Source organism: Ursus maritimus, unplaced genomic scaffold, assembly GCF_017311325.1.
Source record: "Ursus maritimus isolate PB19 unplaced genomic scaffold, ASM1731132v1 scaffold_16, whole genome shotgun sequence".
Classification (NCBI taxonomy): domain Eukaryota; kingdom Metazoa; phylum Chordata; class Mammalia; order Carnivora; family Ursidae; genus Ursus; species Ursus maritimus.
The window spans coordinates 6057336-6075405 of NW_024424008.1; the positions used below are offsets into that span (position 1 = coordinate 6057336).

At 55.8% G+C, this 18070-nt stretch overlaps 1 protein-coding gene across 2 annotated transcripts in view; it reads left to right on the forward strand.

Moving 5' to 3' along the window:
- Positions 1-18070, forward strand: part of AMPD3 (adenosine monophosphate deaminase 3) — a 45018-nt gene that overhangs the window by 20968 nt on the left and 5980 nt on the right. For both annotated transcript variants that reach the window (XM_040630777.1, XM_040630776.1), the window contains exons 4-12: positions 2410-2572; positions 4783-5002; positions 6857-6986; positions 11104-11298; positions 12634-12765; positions 13295-13458; positions 14192-14318; positions 16677-16840; positions 17926-18046. In XM_040630777.1, the coding sequence (XP_040486711.1) occupies positions 2410-2572; positions 4783-5002; positions 6857-6986; positions 11104-11298; positions 12634-12765; positions 13295-13458; positions 14192-14318; positions 16677-16840; positions 17926-18046 (1416 nt within the window). The remainder of the gene's footprint in view (positions 1-2409; positions 2573-4782; positions 5003-6856; positions 6987-11103; positions 11299-12633; positions 12766-13294; positions 13459-14191; positions 14319-16676; positions 16841-17925; positions 18047-18070) is intronic.

Genomic DNA, 18070 nt, shown 5'->3' on the forward strand with positions numbered 1-18070 from the left:
AGACTGAGTCTAGCTTTTTTCACTTAACAGTACCTCTGGGAGATAATGCCATATCAATAAATAAAGAACATCCTTGTTCTTCCTTTTCTTCCTTTTTTTTAACGAGTGCATAATATTCCACTGTGTGGGTGTATCACACTTTAAGTTCCTATGGATGGGAATTTTGTTGGCTGGGACACAATGCTGGCCTTCTCTGAAGATGCATTGTCCTGACCAGGAGTCCTTGGTGTCTACCTGGCCTCTGACATGTGGGCAGGACAGGAGAAGGGGGAGTAGAGGTGGACCGGCAGCCAGATGAATGGAAGGATGCTGGCCTCGTGCAGAAGCTAGGTTCTTTCCATTGGTGTCCTGGCATGGAGCCCCTGAAATGGGCAGTGGGTCCCCAGAGAGCTATGAGTCCAGGAGAGGCAGGCTGACCTTGCAGGATCATCTTGGCTCCTAGTGGGCCTGCTGCTGGGCATGGGGTCTGCAGTGTCTATAAGTCGGCTGGTGGCTGCTGGTCCACTGGGATCCTGAGCCCCCTTTCTAATACCTTTAGCCATGGCCTGAGCCCCTTGGCCCTGCTGAGTCCATTGGCTCTGCAAAGCGTTTGGCTTTGTCATTGGCAGGGACATATATATATATTTTTTAAAGATTTTATTTATTTATTTGACAGAGATAGAGACAGCCAGCGAGAGAGGGAACACAAGCAGGGGGAGTGGGAGAGGAGGAAGCAGGCTCACAGCAGGGGAGCCTGATGTGGGGCTCGATCCCATAACGCCGGGATCACGCCCTGAGCCGAAGGCAGACGCTCAACCGCTGTGCCACCCAGGCGCCCCGGGACATATTTTTGTCTAAGGTTCTAAGACGTTTGTGCTTATTCACCTATTCCTGCTGCTCTCAGACGCTGTGCCCCGGAGGGTGTAAAATGGAATTAACGCACCCTCATGGGGACACTTGCAATCAGGAAAGGAGAAGCTACTTTCTTAACAAAAGTGAGGAACAACATTGAGTAAAAGTATAAAAACATGCATGGGAAAGATATATACCAACTTCTTCCCTCTGAGCCTGGAGTGGGGTGGAGCAGGGGGGAGGGGAGGGTGTTCGCGTGTCTGTGATGATTTATTTATTCAAATATATGGGAGATCTGGAACAGTAATGAAAAAGATTAAAGCTCTGGAAGGTAGACACATGGGTGTCTGTCATATTATCTTCAGTGCTTGTCTGTATGTTTAAAATATTTTAAAACTGAAAGTGGTTTTTAATTAAAGCAGAGAGGAAACTTTCAGGAACACCCCGCACCCCCCATGCTCCACCGACATCTGTTACCTCCCTCTGCTGTGTGACACTTACGTCCTGTTATGACTGTCTGTTTAGCTGCTTGTCTCCCCAGACTTGTTCGGGTTTCTGCCACACACCTCCTTCCCAGACAGATGGAGATGGAAGGAGCCCCCTGGAAGGTGGGAATCATCTCTTCCGTCTTTGAGAAACAGGCGGTTCTGGGAAGGCAGAACATGCTTAGGTTTGGGGAGCCAATCAGATCAGAATCTGAAGTCTGACTTTGTAACTTCTGGCGAGTGATTTATCCTCTCTGGGTCGCGGTGTCCTCATTGGTAGAACGGGTTGCCGTCAGGACCAGAATGAAATCTAACACTTGCCAGGAAGTGCTTGTGGACTGGGCGAATTGGGCGGTTGACAGACGAAGCAGAAGCCAGGGGTTGGCGAAGCAGCCGACCGAGCCCGCAGAGTTGTTCTTTTTACCTCTGAGGGACCCTGCGTTTTCTCAAACGAAAGTGACGACCCTCACCCCCGTCCAGGCCCTGGCTCTTCACGTTCGGGGTGCAGGGCTGTGGCTTGACCAGCCGCCCTTGAGGCTGGTCTTGGGTGTGCAGGCCGGAGGATCTGCCTTCTTGCACGTCTCCAGCAGCCCTCCTTCTCCGCCTGGGCCGGGGGTCCCCAGGTTCAGTCATTCACTCGGAGGACACCTAGGACCAGCACAGAGCCATACTCAGGACTAGGATTTGTTCCAGGGAACGGATGCAGAGCGAAGTCAGCACAGGGAAGAGGCACAGGGGGTAGAGTGTGCAGGAGCCCAGACTCGCTCCCCGTGGTGTCAGCAGAACACGCGTCATTCCTTCGGCATCGACTTGTGACATGTTTGAAGTGTCGTCTGCCATGGAAGCTCATTAGAGACTCAGCACCCAAGGTTAATAAAAACCTCGTCTTCCAGATTCCCTGAGAAAACAGGTGTTCGGCATAAACTGTAGTGTTTGTGCAAACAGTTTAGGCCTGACGAGCTGTTCGTATTGTCAGCAAGTGGTGGGAATGCACCCGAAACCCAGGTGCTCAGCTGCCAGCTGAAAGCCAGCTTTGCAGGAGATCTTGCAGACAGCGCGGGCAACGCGGACCCTTCTTTGCCCCCTCCCTCAGGTCACCGTGGAAGACTACGAGCAGGCCGCCAAGAGCCTGGCCAAGGCCCTGATGATACGGGAGAGGTACGCCAGGCTTGCCTACCACCGCTTCCCGCGGACCACTGCCCGGTACCTGGGTCATCGGCGGGTAGACACTGCACCTCCGGAAGAGGGCCTCCCAGGTAGGGCACTGAGGGTGCATGGGGTTCCTAAGTGGGGCGTGGCCCAGGAGTCGGTCAGGACTTTTCACTGGCTGGTGTCTGTGTCCCTGATGGTGTTCTAAGGACAGGGCCCTGGTTTTGGCTTCCTACCCCCATGCTTGCTGGTTTCCCCAAGCACTGCTTCTGTGCGCACTGTGTGCTCTGCCCTGGGTAGAACTGAGCTGTAGAAGTTCAGAGAGAGCTGAGTTTGAGAGTCCTCCAGAGAGATAAGCAATCTCATCCTGGATATTTAAAACAACGCCATCAGACAGTAAGTGCTGAATTTGCCGGTGGGGTGGGGTAGAGGGAGGGTAGATGCAGAGTGCATATTCTGGGGCAAGAAAGTAGGCTCTGGAGTCACACACACCTACGTTCTGATCTCAGCTCCACCACTTTCTTGGGCAAGGTATTTCTCCAAGCCTCAGTTTCTCAATCTGTAAAATGGGACTACTATCTGTGCCCTGCGTCCGTTCTGAGGATCAAATGAGAGAATGCAGGTGAAGTACCTAGTGCAGTTATAGCACCTGGTGAGTGAGCATTCAGTCAATGGTAGCTGCGTTTACGCTGCAGAATTTGGGGAAGAAGAGATCAGAGGTGGCAGGATGGTTTCTGGGCGAGTCTGGCCTGAGGAGGACCTAGGAGCACTAGAGGCTGTAAGTTAGGTAAGATGAACGAAGACAACAAGAAACCACCAGCTGCGAAGGTGGCCCCGCGGGATCCGACAAGGGCCTGCTGGTCTGTGCTGGTGCCTAGGACCCTGGCTGCCGTCTGGGCGTAGTGGGTGCCAAGGGGTCTCCTGTCTGCATTTTCCTGGGTTTTCCTGGAAACTCTCAGACCTGGATGTTGAGCATCTGTGACCACCTGGGACCCTGGTTAAATCTCAGCGCTTCTGGGCCCATTTCGCTCTCTGTCTGAGGCAAGTTGATGCCACCTGCCCCAGTTTGGGCAAGGGCAGACAGGCCCGACTGTCAAACGTGTACTTGATACAAAACAGAGTACCCAGGGGGCCGGGGAATGAGCCTAGTGAGGCAGAGGCTGTGGCTTCCTGCAGGCCCCTGGCACACTTTAGGGACTCCAGAGCTAGCCTGGGGCTATGCCTGGTGGGGAAACATGCTTCAGCCCCTGTGATGCCTCACGGCTGCTCGGAGCCGGTCTGTTCCGAACACTGACTCGGGGACACCCAGGCAGGTCACCTGGCCTTGGCTGCTTTCTTCGATGAGGATTCCAGGGCTGTCCCCCTGCCGGACTGGCCGCCGAGCAGCTGTGCCCTACGTGGGGTTGGCTGGTGTGCAGAGTCGGAGTCCCCCACCCTGGTTTTCTACTTCTGTTTAGCATAACCTGTTCCTTGGTCAGAGATGGAGCTTACCGAGAGTCAGGAGAACTCATGATAAAAGTAATGGGAATGATGTCCTCTAATTGATGGCGCAGACAGTACTGTTACAGAGCATTTCTTATACCCACTTTTGCAGTCTTTACAACAGCCCATCAAGGCAGGGTGTGTTATTCTCAGATGAGCAGGCAGAATCGGAGAGGTGAAGTGGTTTGTTCAGTCTCAGCTGGGAAATGGCCAAGAGGCGGTTTCTGCCTCCTGTGGGCTAACAGCCCTGCGGACAGAGAGCTCTGTCCTTGCCATTCCCTGCTCTGTGGGGGGTGAGCTGCCTATTCTGTGCTTATTTGGGGAGGAGCCGAGGCCTCCCTCCATCCAGCCCCTCGGCTGCCGTGGGCTCAGGAAGATTTGGGAGGACAGGGACAGCTTCTCCCACTGGGCAGTCCCAGGTGCTGCCTGTTATTGTATTAGAAGACACAGCGGCCCTTTCTAATGTGCCTGGCGTCCCTGTCATGCCCAGGAGGCTGAAGCTCATTTCAGTTAAATTAAAAACATTTACTGAAGTGCCAGCCATGTGCCAGGGACTGTTCTAGGAAATGGGGATATAGCAGTAAACAAACCAAACATACAGGACCCAAGATAAGGAAGTGGAGTTATTTTCCATCGTGGCAAATGCCAAGGAGACAATATAAAGCAGGGAAGGGGATATGTGACGTCAGGGCCGGTGGGGGTGGTGGGGGTAGTTGGATTTTAGATGAGATGATGAGGGTAGGTGAGTGACTGACTGCCTGAGGAAGGGACTTCTGAGCTCACGTGAGCTCATGAAGTCAAGGGCACTTTGCCATCACTCATTCCTGTTTTGCAGACTTCCACCCTCCCCCTCTGCCCCAGGAAGACCCTTACTGCCTGGATGATGCTCCCCCCAACCTGGGCTACCTGGTTCGCATGCAGGGAGGCATTCTCTTTGTGTACGATAACAAGAAGATGCTGGAGCGCCAGGAGCCCCACAGCCTGCCCTACCCCGACCTGGAGACCTACACCGTGGACATGAGCCACATCCTGGCTCTCATCACAGATGGCCCCACGTAAGCCGGCTTTCCCCGAGCCCTCCTCTGTCTGCATGCTGGCTGTTCTGTAGGAAGGGGCTGGCAAAGGCCAACCAGGTCCCCTTTTTACTCCGGGCTTTCCTGCACTTAAATCATGCCAGGAAGAAAGTACTTCCCCCTTCCCCCGTGCTTTGTGGGTTCCTGCAAGTTTTGCACCGTAGGCGTGTTCTTAGAGTTGGCACCACCTGTCTCTTCTGCATCCTGGGGGTGGAGCTCCTGTTCGTTGGGGGCCACCTGTGTGCCTTAGAGTGGCTGCTCTCCCTCTCCCCAGGCAGGGCGGCAGCCTTGCAGCGATCCAGCCCAGAGCATCGCAGACGGTGGAGGAGAGAAGAAGACTGTGGCTTTGGGTGTTGAGTTTTCCGTGTTTCTGGAGGGGAGAGTGCCGGGAGCCTGGGAATTTTGTGCCATGACCCCCAGGATGCTCGCTCGCTCTCCGGCTTGGCTTGAGCTAAGCGGGCAGGCAGTTGTCTCCCTGCATCTGGCCCCTCTCTTCTTGGTGAGCACTTCAGCTAATCAGCAAAGGAGGTTGGGCAGGCCTGGCCCCTGAGCTGGGGAGCGGCTGTGCTAAGTGCTGGGCCAGGACTGGGAAGCTGGGGCAGGAAGGGGTGCGGTCACTGTCCAGGAGCCTCTCTTGCCCTGCCTTCAGGGTTTTGCTGGGAATGGTGTGATGCCAGTTTGCAAGGGAGGAGAATGGGCCCCAGAGGGGTAAGCAGAGTGGGTTTCGGGCCTCACTGATCTGAGGGCAGAGCTAAGATCTGGGAGGGAAAAGGTCAGTCTCCAGGAGGCTTGCCTCTGCCTTGTGAGGGGGAGCTTTGAGGGGCAGCCTGGGGAGGCAGTGGTGGGGGAGGACCCCAGCTGTTCCAGGAGGTATGTGAGCGGTGGTTGTCCTGTCCAGAAGGCTGTCCAGGCTAGTCCTGCTGGGGAAGGGAGCAGGTGAGATGGCCTTTGAAATCCCTCCTGACTCAGAGTCTCCGTGCTTCCTCTGAACTCTGCGCTGGGGCTTGTCGCCGTGGACATCATGGTGCTGTTCTAGGGTCGGCAGTGGCTCCTTATGAAAGTCCGAGTGTGCCACAAGGAAGCAGGGTGGCGTCACTTGTGGTCGAAGGTTCCGTGTGGCTGTGGGCACAGGCACATGGCCAGGCCCCTGGGCTGAGTGTGGGCCGGGAGTTGGCCAGGAGCAGTGAGCCTTCCCACCCTCGGTGGCCTTTGCTGGCTGGTGGGAGGGAGCATCAGTCCCTGAGGAGATTTCTGTCCTAGTGACAAACATCCCTGCATTCCTCATCTGCTTGTGATGCAAAATGTCCTCCGCTTGTCCTGATACCTCAGAGCTGAAGGGTCTCCAGGGCTCGGGGTTTGTCATTAGGTCACAGGATGCTTCCTCCCCGTGTAGCTTGGCTGTATCACTGACGTTCTGGGCAGAAGTGAAATTCCTTTTAGGGAATTAAAGGCGGCTGAGGATCGATAGGAAGACGGAAGGAAGGGACGAGGAGGGAGACCTTTATTGAGCCTCTGCCCTGCTCAGTTTGGGCACGGCCATCTCCCTATTTGTTGGTGGGAAACAGGTTTGGGATGAATTGCCTAAGCACTTACAGCTAGAGGTCAGAGAACCTGCACGAGGTCGCCGAACGGACTCTGCACTCACGTCACAGAACACAGGGAGGTGGTTACACTGTCCAGCCGGGTCTGCAGAAAGCTGGACTGGCCACATCCGTCCCTGCCGCATCCTCACCTCCCACCCGAGGGCTGGGCCCCAAAGCCGCTGGAACTCCCCAAACTGGAAAGCTCGATGCGACTTCTCCTCAACTGTGGTTTCTCCCCCTTCCCCACCTGCAGGAAAACATACTGTCACCGGCGACTGAACTTTCTGGAATCCAAGTTCAGCCTTCACGAGATGTTAAATGAAATGTCTGAGTTCAAAGAGTTGAAGAGTAACCCCCACCGAGACTTCTATAACGTGAGAAAGGTGCGTCAGTGGGCCGCTGTTGAGCGCCACCCCTCCCGGGCCTCCTCCCAACCCACTGGGATGCCCCGACCCAATCGGGCTGGTCCCCTGTGTGGCCTCCTTGGCTAGAGGAGTGGGATGTGTATATGCAGAAAGAAGACTGGACAGCTGCCTGCCTTCTGTCGGGCCATGCCTCAGACGGAACTTAGTATGACTCTAGGTGGAAACCTTTGTCCTTGTTATGTGCCCTCTTCCTTGAAAAATAGGGTGTGGTTCGTTAATTGGTTATAGGAGTCGAGGCCAGGCTACTTTTAAGGTAGAGGGTGTATTAAATTCATCATGGAGAGAAAAGGCTGTTAAGACTTGTTTGGACTTGGGAGTTTGTGGTTTTGCTTCCTTCTGGATCAGGAGTAGGTAAGGAAAAGCATCCCACGTGCTCCCGTGTTACCGCTCCCCTGGGGTTCGTGAGCAGCCTTAGCCTGGGCCCGGGTGCCCGTGGCCTGCGGGGCTGCGGCTGGGGCAGGTGTGGCTGTTAAATGGTCATGGCCTCCAGCTTTTCCATTTTCTTCCATTTAACTAATATCAGTGCTAAGCCTGGGGTGTTTGATGTTGAACAGGAGTCACTGACCGTCCCCGAGAAGTTCCTAGCCCAGAGCTCTCAGTGTGAAGTGTTGTGGCAGGGGTGGCTTGCAGGAAGAGCCCAGAACTGAGCTGACTTAAGGAGTGCATAGGAGTCAGCCTGGGCAGGGGCTGGGGCGAGGGAATGGAAGGCATGGCGGTCCAGGCAGAGGGCACAGCATAGCCAAAGACCAAGAGGGAGAGAGGGCTGTGCCATGAGAGAGGAGAGACTGTGTCCAGTGGGTGACAGGAGCTCAGGTGCTGGGGGACATCGTGGTGCTGGGCTGTGGGGAGAGTGAGGTGGCACAGGTATGTGGGGTTCTGGACCATGTGGGGGCCCTGGGTTTCTCAGAGGAAGCAGGGAGCAGGGAGGGGGCATGGTAATATTCTGGGAGAGAAGCTCAGCGGGGAAGGGTGACGATAAGGCTTTGCCTCATGGCCAGACCTGAGCTGACTCACAGTGGGGTCCTCATCTCCATTGGGACCTCTGTCCCAGATGTGACCCCTCGAGGACTGCCCTCCCCTGGGGTCAGCTTTAATAAGGGACAGTTAGTCAGGGGAGGATGCGGCTCCTCTGTGGAGCCCAGGCCTCCCTGACCTGATTGGGAACAATCAGCCGTGATGGACAGATGGCTTCCTCCAGGGAGGCCTCAGGGTCACTTCTGTTAAGCCTCATGGGGTCTGGCATGGACTCCCACTTGGCTGGGACCTTAAGAGTGAGAGGTGGCTTCCACTCATGGGCTGTGAGGCTTGTGGAAGTGTCTCAGGGGTTCCAGGTTCCAGGTTCACCCACCCAGCATTCTCACCCTTGAACACTCTTTGCTCCTTCTCTGTGAGCCTCAGGTGCTCAGACAGGTAGATGCTTCAGGTACCATGCCAACTCCTCTTAGCTCTGCCTGAATGCACCCCACATGCCCAGATGGGTGCCTGAGGAAGCTCCATGCCGCCCAGTGCAGCCCTGCCCCTGCGTGAGCACCCTGGGCCTGACTGCTTCCTGCTGCCTGGGGCTGAGGTGTCTTTGCTAACTGCTAACTGCACTGGCTCCGACGCTGTTTGCTTCTGAGGTGGGGCCCAGTGGGTGTTCCTGGGCCAACCAGCTGCTCTCTGGCTGGGATATGGGAGAGAGTCCTGGTGGGGGCTGTTGTTACCGGTCTGGGGGTTAATGTGTTCTCTGGATAGGGATGACGTTGACCCCTGTGGTGTGACTCAGTGGCCTGTTCTCTGGCACCACGGCAGTCCATAAACACGGGCCCGGATCTGCTCCAAGTCAGGCCTCTGCCTGCCCCTCCCTGCCTCCTGGGTGCTGACTGCTTTATCTTACCCTGGAAGCTTCTTCTGTGGGGAGACAGCTGGCTTTCTGAAACGCAGCGTGGGCTGGGAGGGTGGGCTCTGTATTTCCAAGGTAGCTGTCAGTGTTGGGTGGGCAGGCCAGGGCCGTGCTCTGAGGCAGAAGCCGTGAGTGGCCACGGGTCTGAGTGGGTGGTGTTTGGGAAGGCAGCGGCAACATCACGACAGGGCATGACTTAGGACACCATGTGGCCCAGCCAGCAGGACTATGTAACTGAGACATTTGTTTTTTGCTCAGAGCTAAGAACCAGGGCCGAGTGTGTTTACTGCCTAGGAGCTGGGTCAGATTAGGCCTTCTCCACTCTGGTTTAAGTGTCGTATCACGCAGAGCAGATAGACTTCATCTTCTGTGCCAAACTTGACCAGTTGGCAGTGGCTACTCCCAGAGCTTAGTGAAAAGTACTGTAATTGATCAGTGATGTCTGATGTGCATGTGGAAATGGCCCGTGTCGGCGCAGGGGCCAGGTAGTGGCCAGCTCTGTTTGTAAACTGTACTGTTTGCTTAGACCTGGAACGCACTGGTATCTTCTGGTGAATCGAAAACACTGACATCCAACGACAGGCTCTTTTACTTGTTCCTAAAATAATCACTTTGGACTCTGAAGTTTGGATTGGATGCTTCCTGGGTTGGCCAATTGTTTTTCTCCTTCATCTTGTGACTTGTGGGGTAAGGACAGCCTGCACCCCCTGCAGTGTGTCACTGGTATGCTGGAGGACAGAACCAGAAAACCCAGAATGTGCTCTGTCATGCTGAGGTAGTCGAGTCCAGCTGTGTCCGGCTGGGCTGAGCCAGGCTGACCACTTGGGCATCCCACATGAGCCCCGCCCGTCCCTGAGGTGACCCAACCTTCACACTGTGCTTGGGGTGATGGTTTAGCTTTTGGTGCTTTGAATGGTTTCATTGCTCTGATGTCTAGGGGTCTATCTTTCTGGTTGGAAGTGGCAGGATGAATGGCAAGAGGGCCCCGATGAGTCAGTGATGTGGCCAGTGACATGGGCTGGCTTGTATAATGCTCACAGAGATTCAAAAGCTCAAATGTCTGGTTTGGCATGACTTGGAGATGCCTGGCCAGCTGTGGACAGCATTCCCTGGCCACAGGTCAGCCGCCTCCTCATCCCAGCCCTGGCAGAGGACCTGGTCGGCTGTGGCAGGAACTGCAGAGCACAGTCTGGTGGTTAGCAGCATCCTGGCCTGTGGGCTGCTGCCATCTCCCTGGGGACCTCTCTGAGGCCCCCTGGGCTCAGGCAAGGGGCGTCAGGATGTCCACTGTGACCTCAGGCCATCCCTCAGCTTAGCTAGGGCTCCATTTCGTTAGGGCTGCTGGCTGAAGGGAATGCTCCAAGAGAGGTCAATGGGAAGAATGGTATTTTGCGGGGCATCTGGTGGGCCCTTGGGGTTATATGAGGATGTGGATATCATCATCTGTTCATTCATCCATCCGTTGATTCACAAATACATCATACTAGGCTCTGGGGTGAGCGTTGGAGACTTTGACACATCAGATGAAGTCCCCGTCCTTTGAGGACTGTGCCCCCAGGCTAGTGACAGAGTAGAAGGGGACTCTGCAGCGTGAACTGGGAACACACGTACAAGAATGGGAGTGCGTGTGCTAGCTTTCCCTGCTGGGCAAGGGGACACCCGGTCAGCGTGCTGGGGGGGGGTCAGGATTGGCTTCCAAGTGGAGGAGGTTGTAAGCAATCCCGCGTCGGGATAGGTGAGGGGCAAGGAAGGCACGCCAAGGAGAGGAGACACACGGGCAAAGTGACGCAGTGCAGAACAGCACGGTGCCTCGGGCACCTGTTAGTGGTGGGTCATGGCTGGAGCACGGACAGGGCAGTGGCAACACCTTGGTTAGAAGCAAGCCTTGAATCCCAGGCTCAGGAGTTTGGGCTTTCTCTTGAAGGCTTGGGGGGGCCATTGATGATTTGTTAGTAGGGGAGTAGCCAGACCCAATCTACATTTTAAAAAGATCTCTGGCTGCTATAACAAGGTTGATAGGGCAGTAAAGCTAGAGGGAGGACCAGTCTCAAAGTGCAGACGAGACGCCGGGGCAGAGGGCGTAGGGCCAGGCAGTGGTGGGACCGCGGGTGCTGAGGTTTCGCACGTCACTTTGAGGGTTACCAGTGGGGAAGGAGGGGGACTGGCTCATGGCTGGTGGGCACCGCATCGCAGGTGGACACGCACATCCACGCGGCCGCCTGCATGAACCAGAAGCACTTGCTGCGCTTCATCAAGCACACGTACCAGACAGAGCCCGACAGGACCGTGGCCGAGAAGCGGGGCCGGAAGGTCACCCTGCGGCAGGTGTTCGACAGCCTGCACATGGACCCGTACGACCTCACCGTGGATTCCCTGGACGTCCATGCGGTGAGTGAGCTTCGTCCCCAGTGCCTCACGCCATGCTGGGTGGGTGCTCGGCCCCCGGGAAAGAAGCCATGGCTGTGCCTGCGGAGAGGCTGGCCGTGGAAGCAGCTGCGGCTCTTCCAGCCGTAGCGATGTGAAAGGGAATCTGGCCTTAGGGAGTAACAGGGCCATGGGACAGGGGAAAAGTGGGCGCGACTTGGAGTCGGACAGGTCCCAGTTCTAATTCCCCTTCTGCCGGTTGGGAGTTGTGGGCCCTTAAGCGAGTCACTGAAGCTTTTCTTTCCTTGCTTATACAATGGGGAATGCCATGTGCCTTATTGACATGACAGCTACTGAAGGACTAAATGGTGGTGCAGCTGCTATAGAAGACAGTATGGAATTTCCTGAAAAAGTTAAATACAGAATTACCATATTTCCAGCAATTCCATTCATATAGCCCAAAGACCTGAAAGCAGGGACTAAGACAGATCCTTGCACACCCAAGCTGACAGCAGCCTTGTTCACAAGGGCTGAAAGGTGGCAACAACCCAGGTGTCCCTCAACAGGTGAATAGATAAACAAGATGTGCAAATACACCCAGTGGAATGTGATTCAGTCCTAAGGAGGAACAGAGTACTGGACCTGCTACGACATGATGGACCGTGAAAACATGACGCTAAGTCCAAAAAGCCAGACACAAAAGGACAGTTAGTGTACGATTCACTTGGGTGAGGTACGTAGGGGAGGCAAATTCGTGGACACAGAAAGGACAGTGGTGGTTACCAGGTGTCATGGGACTCATGGTTCAATGGGTACAAGGGTTCAGGTCAACAAGATAGAGAGTTCTGGAGATGCAAGGTGGTGACGGTTGCACAACTTAATGAAAGCATTTAACACCATTGAGCTGTACACTTAAAAATCGTTAAGATGATAAGTGTTGTGTTATGTATATTTTACCACAATAAAAGAATCTTCGTAAAACCAATAAAACACGGAATGAGGTAATGTGGAGAAGGTGCCTTATGAAGTCCAAGCCGTAACAGACGCCCTGTGTTACTGACTGTTCAGTCGTTTGGTGTTTTCTGCTCACTCAGTCAGCTGGGCTCCTAGCCGTGGCGCCTTGGAGCACGAGGCCCCTTGATCCTCACGGAGGATCACTAAAGGACCCCCAGGCTGGCTGAGTGAGGATACATGTCCTGGCTCCAGGACTTTCCAGGAGTTCACACAAGAACGGACAGAGAAGACATTTGTCAGCATGGCCACGCATAAGGCACCTCGTAAAGGCCTGGAGAGGGAAACGTGCATGTACCGTGGCTACAGAACAATATGGCGATCTGCCTGGTGGTCTCCTCTCTCCAGGGTCGGCAGACATTCCATCGCTTTGACAAGTTCAACTCCAAATACAACCCTGTGGGGGCCAGTGAGCTGCGCGACCTCTATCTGAAAACTGAAAACTACCTGGGAGGAGAGTACTTCGCTCGGATGGTCAAGGCGAGTGAGCCCTCAGCCTCTTCAAGCTCTCCCCCGATACCTGACAGCAGCTGCCTGCGGACGGTGGGGGCGCTGCATAGCCTCCTGTTTCCCCTCGCCAAGTCCCTGTGGGTCCACCATCCAGCTCAGGCAACGCTCAGGTGCCCAGGCGGCCCGTGCGGTATCCCCGGCCACCAGCTCCTGAGCACAGGCAGGCTGGTGCTACAGGTGCTGACTGCAGGCCAGAGGAGGGGAGGGTATCCTGGTGCTCACGGTGTCCGGGCTCACCACCCTGTCTGTCTGCAGCCTGAATTTGGCTGGGGGCAGGTTAGCTCCATTTGGAGATGCATCTGCTGCCTGGCCTGGTTATGCACGGGACTGTGCAGAGGCCTTCCCCTCCCCCAGGAAGGAGCCTCTACGGAGGTGAAGGTGTTACATGGCAGCCAGGGGGTATAGATCAGGTCTTCCCCGCCAGGGAGCAGGTGGCTGAGGAAGCCCAGGATCCAGCAGCTGGGGCTCCTGGGCTGACCCGAGCTCTTCTTGGTGCTAGGAGGTGGCCAGGGAGCTGGAGGAGAGCAAGTACCAGTATTCAGAGCCACGGCTCTCCATCTACGGCCGCAGTCCCGAGGAGTGGCCCAACCTGGCTCGCTGGTTCATCCAGCACAAGGTCTACTCACCCAACATGCGCTGGATCATCCAGGTGCCCCGGATCTAGTAAGTGAGGTGGCTTGCAGTCTGCCCATGCCCTCTGGGGACACAGCCCGTCCCTCACGGGCTGCTGGCTCTGCACTATTCTGGTGGGGCTGGTGCCGGTGCCAGCTTGGGCCTCTCCTCCCTAGAGATTGTCCCATAGTGAGGGGTGGTCGGCAAACGTCCTTGTGACACTTCTACCCTTGTTCTTTAAAGAACAAGCCCATCTTCCATTAGGGTTTGAGGGTAGATAATCCTTTTGCGTGAGCCCCAGGTATGAGTAACCTAGTGGTGGCCTACACTGCTGGCCCTCTCCATGGCCATGATTCAGACGACCACTGGCCTCTCCCGTCTGGCCAGTGTGGGGCTCATGGTCCCTTAATGGGCTGGGATATGCCGTTTAGGGGAACTGAGCTGAGTGGCAGAGAGTTTGGACCACTGAGAAATTTGAGAACTCATCTCTTAGACCTTGGGTCAGCCTGAGTCCCAACATCCCACTCCCAGCATGGCCTCTAGCTTGGGAAAGCTCTCTGGTGGGCAGGGGTGGGTGTTGAGTTTGCAAACCAATGCCTGGTATTGCAGACCTTGCTGGGAGTTGGAGAGGAGAGGAAGGACCTGTGTTCAAGCCACATCTCTGGCTCTACTCTGGGAGTTTAGAAGGGAACACAAGCTGTTTGAGAAAAGGATGGGGCTGCCCTCCACAGGCCAAGGGGGCTGTTGGGTTCACTTTAATCAGCAAGTCTCTGTTTTCCCCCAGTGACATATTTAGGGCAAAGAAGCTGCTGCCAAGCTTTGGGAAGATGCTGGAGAACATCTTCCTGCCCCTCTTTGAGGCCACAATCAACCCCCAAGATCACCAAGAGCTTCATCTTTTCCTCAAATATGTAAGTGTGGGTGGTGCCCCAGGCGATGTGTATAGTGGTGGAGGGAAGAGAGGGTTCCAAGCGGGTTAGGTCAGGCTTCCCTTCTTAGACCCTCTCACGCATGTGCTCCGTGTGCTCCAAGCGTGGGCAAGAAACTGAATTTCTAAAATAGTGAGTTTGCTCCAGGTAGGGGAAGTCCCCATCTCCTCAGGGGCAGCCCTGGGGTGTGGGAGGGGTGTCAGGAAGACAGCAGTGGGGAAAGACCGAGGAGGAGTCAGTCCCTGGCCGGGTGGGGCTGGAAAGACTGGTTCCTGTCCCCAGCAGCACCCAGCAGCAGCCCCAGGTCTTTAGAAACACAGACATTTCAATGCTCCTACTTTTACCTTGAAATACTGGTTCGCATGTCTTGTTTGGTTGAGTACATGAGCCCAACAACATGTATTTATCTGGCTCGTTATGGGAGAGGGAAAGAAGGGATGGAGGAGAGGCTAACCAGAAAACGTATGAGTGGGGCCGGAGCTGATCCCTCCCCCTGGGTTCCCAGAATACAGGTGGCTGTAGACAGTGAGAAGCAAGCTCAGTATGCCGTGGAGGTTCTGGGGGTCTGACGGGGAGGGAGGCAGGGAAGATTCCAGAGACCTGGGTGGATGGGGGAGGGCGATCGAGTCTGTGTGTGTGTTGAGTCTGCCAGGAAGCGTTTAAACAGGCTAGAGGGACATCATTGAATTTATGTTTTGGACATCTGGCTGTTGTGTGGAGAAAGGCCTGGAGGTGGGTGGGAAGGGGCAAGATGACAGACAGGGCCCGGCTCCAGCGATGGAGAGAGATGCTGGGGGCTTGATCAGCAGTAACAGCTCACGGTTTTGAGTGTTGGCTACCTGCCCTCGTGACCCACGCCATGACACGCTCTCACTTCAGCCTCAGGATTACTTTGCGTCATTTTGTTGGTGTTAATGCTAAGCAGAATCATCATGTCCTTTCTGTGTGTTCAGCACTGTTGTGTGCTCTCCAGGGGTTGTCTCGTTTAATTCTCACAACAGCCCTGTGAAGCTACTAGCTTCAATTCACACGGGAGGAAATTACATGGAGCTAGGAGGTGGCCGAGCTGGAATTCATACACCGGTGCCTGATTCCCGAGCGGGTGTTATTATCCTCACGCCGTAGGGCCTCTGGGCACGAGGTGGGGCTCGCTGTAGCTTCGACAGGGCCTGGGCAAAGCTTGAAGGTGAGCCAGAGGGAGGAGCCTAGGGTACCTTCAGAGGTCACCACCACAAGTGGGGGAAGAGCAGGTCTGGGGAGCAGGAGGAGTTGGGGGTTGGACGTATTTTGTGCTTGAGGCCCTGCATCTGTTGGATACAGAGCTCAGGAGAGGGGCTGACGTTACCTCCATGCCAGGCCCTGGAGAGTTCAGTTAAGTCATGGGGCTAGTGAGCACAGAGCAGGGCTCACGGGCCTCCCTGGCCCCCCAGCCCCACCCAGGCTATGCTGGAAGCTGTGGCGGCAGCCCTATTGTTGCCTTTGACACGTGCTTCTGTGATGGAAGATTCTGCCAAGACCCTCATGGTCCCTTGCTCCTCTAGGCACCTATTGTCCATACAGGAATGGGAGAGGCTGGCAGACCTGGCCAGGGCTCCCCAGTTTGGGCCAGATGTGGAACAAGGTGGACAGACTTTCAGAAGTCCCTTCCAGAGTGCTGCTGTGACTGAGTAAAAGGGGGGAGACATGTCAGCAGAACTGCCCCATGTGCTGGCCAAGAAGCTCTATCTTCTGTAGGTACACTTTGGTCAAAGCCTGCGACCAGGTGACCAGGAAGCCAGTGACTAGGGGCAAGGCTCGGGCCCCAGCTGAGGTGTAGCTGCTATGGAAGGTCAGGACGCTCAGAGGGCAGCTGCCAGAGAATAGTCAGGGAGCAGAGCACCTCTCTCCTGGGAATCACGGCTCAGCCTTGATTATGGCTCAGCCATAAAATCTTTTTTTTTTTTTTTTTAAAGATTTTATGTATTTATTTGACAGAGATAGAGACAGCCAGCAAGAGAGGGAACACAAGCAGGGGGAGTGGGAGAGGAAGCAGGCTCCTAGCGGAGGAGCCCGATGTGGGGCTCGATCCCAGAGTGCTGGGATCACGCTCTGAGCCAAAGGCAGACGCTTAACCGCTGTGCCACCCAGGTGCCCCAAATAAATAAATGAAATCTTAAAAAAAAAAAAAATAGAAGCCACGGAGGGACAGATTGCGGCCTTGTGCCCACTCCCCATTCTGGGAGGAACGTGGCCTCGGGCTCTGTGGTCCCCAGTGGAGGTATGACCCCGGGAGGCCTGGACTCCAAGGCCTTTGGCAGCTCAGCGGCCTTGGCTTGATGCGAGACCCCTCCTCCTGCGCAGGTGACGGGGTTCGACAGCGTGGATGACGAGTCCAAGCACAGTGACCACATGTTCTCCGACAAGAGCCCCAGCCCGGACGTCTGGACCAGCGAGCAGAACCCGCCCTACAGCTACTACCTGTACTACATGTACGCCAACATCATGGTGCTCAACAACCTCCGCAGGTGGGTGCGCCCGGCCCTGCACACGCGCCCAGCCCGGCGGTGCCCCCGCCCCCCCGCGACACGCGCACGCCGGCGGGTCCCCGGGCCGCAGGCGCGCTCGTACACACGGTGCGGCCAAACCCACAACTGTACACGCGTGCATCACGTGCCCCCACACCTGCATGTGTTCCTGCCCATCTCGGGTGTGACACAGACATGGGATGCGTCCACGCACGCACGTGTTCTTTCCACTCTACCAGCGGTGTTCACACGTGCATTGATGCGTGTCACAAATTACCGTACCTGCTGTGTGACAGGCACTGTCCCGGGCACGGGACATATAGCAGGGGACAACACAGACTCAATCCATGCCCACATGGGGCTCCCGGCCAGTGGTCTTACCTGCACAGACTCCAGCCGATGCACACACACGGGGCGCCTGTGGCCGGAGTCGGGTGCCTGGGGCAGCAGACACTGAGCTGATTATTCCCCCCTTGCAAGCCTAGCCTCCCTCCTGCCCTTGTTGGGCCATGGGGCCTCGCTAGCTCAGCCTAAGCCAGTGTAGTCTGTGGGTGTGAAGGTTTCGGCTGGACCGTGATTGAAAGGAGACGGCCGCGTGTTGGGGAGGGGCAGTCCAGGCTGAGCTTCTGCAGGAAGGGGCTTGAGTTCTAGCTCTGCTGCTGACCTGCTCAGGGGTTTCTAGTGCCCGACTCCACCCTCTGGGTTTGCCCATTTTTATGACCAAGTGGACTTGGTGATTTCTCATGATCTTTGCTGCTCTGAAGTTTTGTGAACCTGGGCTCCAAGGCCCGGTGAAGAGAAGATGAGGGGTGAATGGGGACAGAGCAGGGTCCCTTTCTACGACTCGGTTCCCTTTTTGTTCCCTGGGGGTGGTATCTCTTGGCTCTGAAGATCTCTGGACCTGGCGCTCCATACTTTGGGAGGGGTAGTTTTCAGAGGGCCCTGTGTCAGCTGTGTTGACTGTGCCATGGGCAACTGTCTCCCCTGGCGTAGGCCCTGAGCCTAGGGGTGCAGCCCCCAGGCCTGTGGGGCCCCAAGTAGGATGGACCAGGGGTTCTTGCTGACCAAGAGCCTCACTTCTGCAGGGAACGGGGCCTGAGCACTTTCCTGTTCCGGCCTCACTGTGGGGAGGCCGGCTCCATCACCCACCTGGTGTCTGCTTTCCTGACCGCTGACAACATTTCCCACGGGCTGCTCCTCAAGAAGGTAACCAGGCCACTCGCGGGAGCC